The sequence below is a fragment of the Sinocyclocheilus rhinocerous genome, unplaced genomic scaffold (genome assembly GCF_001515625.1).
Source record: "Sinocyclocheilus rhinocerous isolate Xijiao unplaced genomic scaffold, SAMN03320098_v1.1 scaffold834, whole genome shotgun sequence".
In the NCBI taxonomy this organism is placed as follows: domain Eukaryota; kingdom Metazoa; phylum Chordata; class Actinopteri; order Cypriniformes; family Cyprinidae; genus Sinocyclocheilus; species Sinocyclocheilus rhinocerous.
In genome coordinates, this window is record NW_015645089.1 from 1,781,942 (window position 1) to 1,792,144 (window position 10,203).

General features: G+C 35.5%; 2 protein-coding genes and 1 long non-coding RNA gene across 4 annotated transcripts in view; 1 reads left to right on the forward strand and 2 right to left on the reverse strand.

The window, feature by feature from the left end:
- LOC107705801 (beta-1,4-N-acetylgalactosaminyltransferase 3-like) overlaps nucleotides 1–2,423 on the forward strand; it is a 24,204-nt gene extending 21,781 nt beyond the window's left edge. The window contains exon 20 of the mRNA XM_016509258.1: nucleotides 755–2,423. Coding sequence (XP_016364744.1) covers nucleotides 755–863 — 109 coding nt within the window. The 3' untranslated portion in view covers nucleotides 864–2,423. The remainder of the gene's footprint in view (nucleotides 1–754) is intronic.
- A 2,400-nt stretch (nucleotides 2,424–4,823) lies between these two features.
- LOC107705807 (uncharacterized) overlaps nucleotides 4,824–10,203 on the reverse strand; it is a 26,826-nt gene continuing 21,446 nt past the window's right edge. The window contains exon 4 of the long non-coding RNA XR_001636103.1: nucleotides 4,824–4,899. This is a non-coding gene — a long non-coding RNA (uncharacterized LOC107705807). The remainder of the gene's footprint in view (nucleotides 4,900–10,203) is intronic.
- tnni1c (troponin I, skeletal, slow c) lies at nucleotides 5,391–7,820 on the reverse strand. 2 transcript variants are annotated; one of them, XM_016509280.1, is made up of 10 exons: nucleotides 7,743–7,820; nucleotides 7,601–7,619; nucleotides 7,473–7,476; nucleotides 7,268–7,303; nucleotides 7,103–7,144; nucleotides 6,831–6,962; nucleotides 6,404–6,493; nucleotides 6,141–6,323; nucleotides 5,594–5,743; nucleotides 5,391–5,560 (listed from the first exon to the last, which is right to left on the reverse strand). In XM_016509280.1, exons 2-9 carry the CDS (start codon nucleotides 7,609–7,611, stop codon nucleotides 5,642–5,644), a joined length of 600 nt encoding a protein of 199 aa, XP_016364766.1. In that variant the 5' UTR covers nucleotides 7,612–7,619; nucleotides 7,743–7,820; the 3' UTR covers nucleotides 5,391–5,560; nucleotides 5,594–5,641. The 2 variants fall into 2 exon arrangements, with proteins under 2 accessions (XP_016364766.1, XP_016364764.1); XM_016509278.1 differs by having other exon boundaries at nucleotides 5,391–5,743.

Sequence of the window (10,203 nt, forward strand, 5' to 3'; positions counted from 1 at the left end):
AATGTGTTTATGCAGTTTAAGGTTAAAAACACATTATTTTCCACATACTGTACATTATTGTTTCTCCTCTATGCCCCGCCTTTCTGAAACGTGTCGATTTTTACCAAGTTCATCGTTCTGAAAAGTGTGGTGTGCTCTGATTGGCCAGCTATCCAGTGTGTTGTGATTGGCCGAATACCTCAAGCGTGTGACGGAAATGTTACGCCCCTTACCATACTGTAATGCCGTGTCCCGGAGCGACGAGACCAAACCAATAAAACCCATTATAAACGAGGCATTTGTTGCATCCAGTGGGGACATAATTACTGATTATAATGACTTATACTGTCTTTTTACGCGTTGCGTTGCTTAGGAGGGCGTGGACCAGTCCTAACTTTTATAAAGAATATCTCTTTGGGTTTGAGACTTTAGTCTTTGAAACTTTAGGGATCTTATCTATTCACGAACAGCTTGTAACACTCCAAAGAGAAAGGAAAACTTGAAATCGCATCATATGACCCCTTTAAAATTCTAATAAAAATACACCCTTGTGCCAAAATGTATGCTGTTGGCATTAACACAGGCAAAATTACAAAACTGAAAAAGACAGAAATGTCCATAAGGACACACAAGGGTTAATATTGGCTATTTATAGGTTATTGCCTGTAATGTGAAAATAATTCAGCTTTTCGTAACGGCCAGAACTGTAATATCCCTAATGCTAAACAAACATTATTTGGTGTGTGAAGTGCTTTCTGTTTTCTGTGGTCTCAAGGATCCTTCAGGGTGGGCTGGAGGTGGAACGACTCTACCTGAGGAAATTCTTCCATCACTTTCACTCAAAGCGTGGAATGTGGAACCGCCAGATGCCGCGCAACACGTAAGCATGTCAACAGTCTCGCCGCTGCTGATCAGCGGTTACCATGGCACTTTAAACCTCAGGACATTCCAGATGTGTTCCAGATCACATCTGACTGAAGGTGAATGTGAGGTGATCGTTTAATGGAAACACACAGAGACTCAGGACAAAGACGTCTGTGATGTTTGGGCTGAAGATGAGTTGTGTAACACTGTTGCATCCAGACCTCTACAGATCATTTCCAAAGTTGGAATGTTTCTCCAAAGCTTAGCTATACTATCAAGAGTAAAAAAAAAAACTTTAAAGGAACTGATACAAGTTATTGATGGCTTCAGCATCTCTTTGGTGTTGTTGTCACTTCCAGGTCAATAAAATGCCTTCAGTCGTGTATGGCTGAGTATTCTATTCTAACAGACAGAAATGTGAAGTTCAATGAGATGTATATACTGAGAAAATGTGTATTTATTCAGGTAGGTAAGTGTCTTGGGTGAGGGTTGACTTTGCTCATTGTTACATATGTTTTATGCTGTGTGACCTCTTAGGGACTGAAAGAATCAGTGGCCAAAACCAAAGAGATGTGCAATATTCACAGAGCGTGTTGGTCTAAGAAAGTCATGTTAGGTTAGAAATGCTGTTGTGTTTTCAAGTCAATCTCACAAAGCCTGTCAAGAACACGTCTCGGTCATATATCATCCTCAAAATACAAAAGAAATTAAATTTTGTTAAAAGAATAATTTTTCAGCAATTTTCATAAAAAGTAAGCACATTGTACACCAAATTCTCATTACTGTAATGCAGACAAATAACCATATTAAATTCAAAGTATGTATGTGTCATGGTAGCATTGGCCTTTATGCTGATTTAAAAATAAAAAATGTCTTCATATTATTGTTACTGTAATGCAATACATGAAAATTATTTGTATTAGATGTGCTTAATTGTCATAGATCATAGTACCTTCATTCAAGGCTTAATTATCGTTATGCAAAATGAAATGTATTTTGAAGGAGTGCATGAAATGACCCAGCCATGTTTTCTGTGATATTTGTCATTTTGTAGTGCTATTGAAGGTGTTTTAAAGCTGAAAATGCTCTTTTTGTACAAATGAAAGGGTTTTTTAGCTTCATGACACATTCCAGAGTAAACCTGTTGATTTAGACTGATTCAACCCTGTACAGTATTACTTGAAACAATCCTAATGTTCATCAAACACGCAATCAATTTCAGTTCTTTTCCATAGGGTTCTTATTTGGTTTGTTATGAGTTTGTACTCCGATGAATTACATGCAAAAAATTTCCCACTGAAAACTGAGATAAGACATGCTCGCTCAAAAGTGCCTTCTGCTGTATGTAATTGAGAAGTAATCAGATCTACTGTACGCTCTTGTTTTGTGTAGGGATTTGCCGCTGTTTTTAGAGTCTTTTTTTAACCCTTGTGGTTGGCTTGTTTTTTGGTGGGCTTTTTTTTTTGTAAAAACAAATCTGACATTCACATAGTGTGTTACTTAAAAATCAAGTTATTTATTTTTCCACATATTTTGTATGCGGCAAAATGGAAATGACCTTTAACTCATTTATGCAGATCACCAACAACCTTAAAATAAAATGTTTCTTCAGATTCCTTCAGTGTGTTTTATTTGTTATATAATCAATATCAGCATCGCCTGTTTTTGAGCATTAATAAAATATATTAATTAGCATTACGTACTGTACTTTTTTCCGGCAAATATAAACTTTTTGATGTTTATTATTCTCTTTATTTTCTGTCTGTTGGCATGTTCCATCACTCCATTGTTACGTAGGTTAATCCCTGTCTGTTGTGCCAGACTCCAGAAATAGCTGCTTGTAAATGTGCATCGTTGCTGTAATAAATAACTAGACCAAAACCTCGAAGAACATTTCTCATTACCGCAGGAGGATTCTCAGTACTGCAAATGTAAATGATTTGTTTAAAGTGAAAACAGGTACATTTCTTTTGGAAAAATGAAATGCTTTCCATGCTTGAACTGCTTTGAAACGGCATTCAATTTTCGGTAACACTTTATTTCGATAGTCCACTTTAGACATTCTATTAACAGTAAGTAACTTTGCAACTACATGTCAACTAGCAGTTAGTAGAGTATTAGTAGACTGTCTGCTTAATATCTTCTAACACTTTCTTTGTCAACTTATTCTACTAACCCTAAACCTACCCTAACAGTCTACTCTGAGAGTTGTGTAGTTGCAGATTAATGAGAATTAGTTGACATGTAGTTGACATGTAGTTACAAAGTTACTTATAGTTAGTAGAATGTCTAAAGTGGACTATCGAAATAAAGTGTAACCCAATTTGCCACCGGTTCTTTGTTTTTCGACTCAGGAGCCCCCTACAGTTAAACGAGTGGAATTCACTGTCGTAATTACAGTAGATCGCTGTACACGTGTTTTAATAACGTCTAAACCTACCCCTTACAATAATGCAAAAACAGTAATTGTTGTACAGTCTGACAAAAATTACGATTGATGTGCGCATGGCCAGTAGTTTTAGCTGAATCCCTTGAAGCACAACCACCATACATTTGTTGCTGCCGTAAAGCTAAAGCAATCCGCCCTTGTCGCGGAATTCGTTTCAAATTATCCCACTACCAGAGAAGACGTTTGGAAAGAAACAAAAGCCATTCGCCTTATTAGAAGTCAGTGCACCATCAGAATGATTTTAAAACTGATAATTCAAGGTAAAAAAAAAAAAAAAAAACTTGCATGAAAAAACCACGCATTTGCTTTAAAGTGGACAAATATTGTCACTCACCCGTTGTGTTCGACAAGCAGTTATAAATTGTGGGGAATGTTTAAAATAGTTTTAAAAGGAAAGCTCACCACTTTAAATCAGACACTGCATTTAACATATATAGTGTTTTCAAACTATAATCACAAAAAAAAATAACTCCACCAAAATGTAACGTACATCTAAATACAGCACCTAATTCCAGAGCGTCTACAAAGTTAAATGAGGGCCCTCCATCTGTTGGTATGAGCTTGTGAAGGGTTAAAATAAGAACAGGAGACTCTGGCTTCCCTCTGAGCATGCTTAAATTCTACAAATGCCTTTTAATTTTATACGGAGGGCTATATTTAGCGAAGGCTCGCGTCTGTGCATTTATTTGGAGTTGTGTATGCAATACTCAATAATCACAATAATCACAATAATACATTATAATAATCCTCATTATCATAAACATTCTAATATGTCCCAGTATTTATAATAATCATGTAATATATAAAATATAACCATATCCTATTATATTGTTAAATCACAGTTTTATAATAACAATAATAATATTTATAATAAACATGAATATCTGCTCCTGTCATTATCATTATTATTATTTGCTCAGCTATGTAATCGTATCCCGTTCTGTTGTAATTATATCACCATTTATAGTATCAATATTAATAGTAAGAACAATTATGATCATCCCTACTACCGTTTTTTATACAATAACCATCACCCCAGAATGATTTCTGAAGGAACATGCGACACTGAAGTATGGAGTAATGATGCTGAAAATTCAGCTTTGCATCACAGGAATAAAGTACTAAATTAAATTCAAGCCTAATATTTATTTAATTCTAATTTAATTTCTAATATTCTAATAGAAAACAGTTATTTGAAATTGTAATCATATTTCACAATATTACTGTTTTTACTGAATTTTTGATTGAGTAAATGCAGGCGTGGTGAGCAAGACTTCCTTCAAAAATATGAAACAAAATTCTTACAGACCCCAAACTTGTGAACAATCTCAAATTTTTTGAGACAAAAAAAAAAAAACTGTTATTTTGCATTTTTAATCATTATTGATGATAATAATGTATTAGCCCAGGGGTGCCCAAACTCAGTCCTGGAGGGCCAGTGTCCTGTAGAGTTTAGATCCAACTTGCCTCAACACACCTGCTACAAAGTTTCTAGTATGTCTAGTAAGAGCTTGATTAGCTGGTTCAGGTGTGTCTGATTGGGGTTGGAGCAAAACTCTGCAGGACACCGGCCCTCCAGGTCCGAGTTTAGGCACCCCTGCATTAGCCTATATGTAAAAAATGTCTCAACCCTTTGCACATGCAGTCTAATCATAAAAAATGAGTCGAGAAAAAGGTATTGCTGAATATTTGCATACTGTCCATAATACACACTTTGTACTGCAGAAATATTAAGAGTACTATGGAAGTTTCATCATGCTGTTTTGAGGTGATAAACTATTCTTTCTCCACCATTGTTCATACAGTGTGCCTGCCAAACCAGGCTGCATTACACGTCAATAACTCGTCTCTTTTGTCACCCTCAGACAGGTGTTGACCAAAAAAAATCACTGCCGGACACACTGACTTCTCTTGTCCTTGAGCACAAACACACAGTCAGTCACACAGTGTGAATAATCTGAATGAGTCAGTTGTCAACGTGACCTCACCACCCTGATATGTAAGAGGAGCCCAAACTGTCATTCACACAAGGTTGTGAAGTTCTCTCCATCCAGTATGTGTTAAATATATCATGACAGCCTACTGTTATAATAAATCACACAATTTTAGCACAATCAAAATTTTATTAACCTTAAATGGGCAAATAGCAAGTAACATTAAACATTTCCATATTCATATAGGCCTAGTTAGAAGCTTTCTTTTGATTTGTATTTGTAATAATGCATATTGTTTATTTTTTACTGGTGACTGGTTTCAGGTAATTTTCTTCATTTTGATTTTACACGTCACTAATAACAAATGCACACGCATACATATACACAGTTATACACACTCTTATATACACTCCTATTACTGTCCTCCTCCAGCAGCATCAAACATCTTCTTCCTGCCCTCCATACCAGACATGGCCTCAACATTCTTACGCCAGTCGCCCACCTCCGACGACATAACCTGACAGAACAGAAATCAAGTGTGCAGTTACTGATAATTGAAAAACTGTAAATAGGTTTCCTGTATTCTCTTGAATCTCTAAAAACCTGTCAAGGATGATTTATAGCAAATGGGCATATTTGGCCCAATTCTCCATAATGTAATGCAAAAGTTATATTATATTATAATGATAATCACCTTTAAGAATAACAGGAATGAAAGAAAAAGTGAAATATCTAAAAAGGATGCATTAGATTTAAGAGGGAAAATGAGTTTAACTGTCATGAAAGTAATGTCACAATGCATAGAATTGCGAGGAAATAAGTCTGACTTGTGAGATAATAAGAGTCGCAATTACTTTATTTAAAAAAAAATTGAGATAAAAAAATTGAGATAAACACATTGCATGCAGGTGTACCTTCTCTTGTTTAATGTCTTCTTTCTTCACAGATTTGAGGTTGGCTCGGAGATCCATGGAGCCCTTGTGTTTGGAGCCCAGCAGCGCTCTCATCATCTCATCCGCAGACACACGCACCTTCCTCAGGGCAGGTTTCTTAAACTTCCCTCCTAAATCTTGCACCTTCAGCTTCAGCTCTTGGATCTTTTACAGACACAGACACTGTTAATTACAGAAACTGTCATCTGTTAATAGTGCAAGTTTAGGAAAGGTACATTACTCACATCTTTGTTGTTTTTATTCACTTTGGCCTCAAAGTCGTATCTCTCCTCATCCACTACATCGATTTTGGAATTGAATTGCCGACACAGTTTCTGGACACATACAAAATTATAATTACAAAATGACTAGTATTACTATTTAACATGTTTTTTTTATGATTTGTGGTTTCATGATTTAAGTCAGCAAATCACTAAAATAACACAAATGGAAAGTTGACTAGTTGACCTTTGACTAGATTCCAGCTTCATGAAGAACATAAATTCAGTCAAGTGTGTTAAAAACAGTAATATAAATATTATTTTAAGTAAATATATGATAAACATTATAATTATTAACATTTCCTAAAAATATAGAAAGAAAGAAAAACTCACTTGCTTTTTACTAGTTGGTCAGTGTCTGTATATGTTAATGAAGTTGTCTTTCACTAACCTGCAACTCATCCATTGAGAGGCCAGTTATCTGAAGAGGCGTAAGCTTCTCGCTCAGATATTTCACCTTCTCCTCATCTCGATTGACCGTCTCCTGTTCCAACTCCTCCATGGCTCTTTGGAGCAAAAGGATCTGAGAAAACAGAATGTACTGTAAATAGGCATTCTGTAGGTTTAAACAGTAACAAAAAAACATACTGGCAATCAGTTCACATGCACATTTACTGAGTTCTCAAAATATAGAAAACACACACACACACACCACTATCATACCTTCAGGGAGAGTTTTCGAGATGCAGAAATCTTAGACTTCGGCTAAAAAAAAAAAAATTTTTAACAAGTTTAATCCTAATTTTTATGCATTATATTCTGTCATTCAACAATGTAGAGATAAATGTGCATTTCACAATATCGTAATCACAATATGCTGTTCAATACCTTGGCTTGCACTCGAGGGGGCAATGGAGTAGGAGGCTATTGATGATATACAAAAATTAAAGTAAAAATTTGAATACAAATACACACTATAAATCACATTATCAGAAAATTATTGTATAATGTTATTAAAACTTTTATCCCTTTAACTAATTATTGCTCTAATTTCAGTCTTAAAGGTTGCATATACTGTAGACTATTTACTTACATTGCTGCAGATTTTATATTTATTGGTGGTTGCAAAGAGGAAAGAGAAGAAAATATTATCAGATAAAGAAATATACAAAGATGTTTGTTCAGGCAATGTTCACAAAACATAATGCATGAAACACTTACTCGTCCGCCATTGTGAAACCTGTAAAATCAAATAGGTATAAACAAAAATAAAAAGAAACAATTATGAATAGTTGCAATCACAATACTAAACTAAATAAATCCCTTGATCTGCATTGAGAGATGTAGTTGAGACGTGTGTTACCTGAGGTGTTGCCCGTGGGTCAAGACAGCTTCTGAAAGCACAAAGGACAGAGACAATTGTTTTTATGTGTGACAGGCAGCAGCTTTGTAATTTTAGCTCACAGAGACAGGAATGAGAATGAATGGGCAGCTGTCCTCAACATATCAGGGACTGGGTGGTGTGTGTGTGTGTGTCCTATGCCACAAGGACAAAGCAATTCAAAGCCTAATACAGTAAATGCCTCAAAATACATTTTTATGTGCATCTCAAATGCAATATAGCAGACGAGGCACATCCTATAATGGGAAATTGTGAAATCAAACAGGTTAGTATAACGAAAACTCCATCATCTAAAAATGACAGCCATACACATCTGTAAATTACAGGACATGCCGGGTCATTAAGTCTTCACCTCTTTAAAGCAAATATATTACAGTCAAATAACAAGGCATTGCATAAAGGAAACGTTTCCATCCATTAGTCATAGGTCAGAACAATCAGCACCTGCTCACCCTCTCATGTTCATGAGCAAACCTCACTTCCATAAATACTCCATTTTAAAGACCATTTGCCCACCAACCCAGGACCTAAAATATTATCCCAGTGTTTTAAACGGATATTGTACTTTAAAGGAATGGCTCACCCAAAAATGAAAATATGCTGAAACTTTAATCTCAGGTCATCTAAGATGTAGATGAGTTTGTTTCTTCATCAGAACAGATTTGGAGAAATGTAGCATTACATCACTTGCTCACCAATGGATCCTCTGCAGTGAATGGGTGCCGTCAGAATAAGAGTCCAAACAGTTGATAAAAACTTCATAATAATCCATAAGTAATCCACACCACTCCAGTACATCCGTTACCATCATGTGAAGCGAAAATCTGCTTGTTTGTAAGAAACAAACCCATTATTAAGGCATTTTTACTTGAAACCATTGCTTGTGGCTAAAATACGAGTTCATAATCCTTCAGTAAAAAAAAACATCCCCTGTTGTCCTCTCACATCAAAATCCTATTGTCTTTGAGAGCTGCTTTATAGCTGAAATTGTATTTGTTTCATAATTGAAGAACTTTGAAATAACATCAATACTGTTATTTTCTTGTTTATTACCATGAAGCTTCTTTGAAACAATCTGTATTGTATAAAGTGCTAATGTGCTTGACTTAGCTAAATCCTTGACTCTTGATTGTTTTGAATACAAAAGCTGCTGTAAGGACCATTTGGACTGTTATACATTTTCATCTATAATCAGTTCATGAGATCTCGCAAAACTTTTACATGCAGGTTATTTGTTTACCAAAAAGTCCTTTAGGATTCAGTGAGGAAGAACTTTATGTTGAAGGTTTATGATCTATTTATTCAGGAACCTTTCCATACGGAGAGCTGAGGCATGTCTGCTTCCCAGGCCATGTATTTCTCTGCCGCTTCGCCTGTCTGGCACTGACTGACAGACTCTACGGGCGAATGGTTTCGGCAGCTTGGGGTGTCAGGAATATCTCTCATGCCTCCCCCTTGCATTTGTGATCCAATATTAGCGCATTTCCACCTAAGGCAGCTCAATGAGGTGAAAAACCCTCTGATCCGAGGGTTCATTTAAAACTAAGCCGATATTTACGAGATATCGAATTGATCCTTAGAACAGAAGCACATAAACATGCTACTTGTCCCGCTAACACACACATACAAACTGCGTACACACAAATGATGCCACTCATACATATCCACACAAAAATAGTCTTTGATGACAATAAGTCAGGTGTGGATTTTATATAACGTGATGCCTGCTTATGTAAGGGTTAATGTTAGAAACTATGTCATTTCTGTAATGCAGTAGGCCTAAAGGCCCGTTCACATTAAGAATGATAACTATAAAGATAACCATAATGATAACTATATTAGCTTCCCTGCCAACAGATGATAATGTCCTGTTTATTATAAGCGTGCACCGCAGTTTTGTCACTTGCCGCTTTAAATGGTCGAGCTCTTTAAAACAGAACGGATTCTGATTGGCTGTCAATGTTGTATCATACATCAGATGGAAAAAAAAAATCATTCTGAATGTGAATTCTTTGGCGATTTTATAAAAAATAAGCTGCATGGGCCAATCTGCGAACAATGAGGTGAACCCAGAGATATTTGACATATATTTATTACTTGTATACTTTTATATATTGTCTTAAAATTATGCAAAGGTCATGTTTTCCATGTCTAATACAGCTGTGTTTTTACATGAACAAGGTGATTTTGGATAGGCAGATACATATGTATATATCTATCTATGTATGTTTTTTTTTTGTAGGCTATATTATTATACCAGTTTTTGTAATGTATCATCCAAAATGTTATGTTTTAAATTGTGAGACAAACCAACTAATATTACAAAACATTGGCAGATTAATCAAATCTGTTGCTAACAGAGCTGTTTATTCAATTTAGCCTATGGTCCAATTAATAATAATAATAATAATAATAATTTATA

Coding starts and splice junctions, on each gene's coding strand:
- tnni1c (XM_016509280.1), bottom strand. Junction 7,145..7,267: donor CCCCTCGAGTGCAAGCCAAG/GTATTGAACAGC, acceptor TTTTTTTTTTAG/CCGAAGTCTAAGATTTCTGC. Junction 6,963..7,102: donor CTCGAAAACTCTCCCTGAAG/GTATGATAGTGG, acceptor CTGTTTTCTCAG/ATCCTTTTGCTCCAAAGAGC.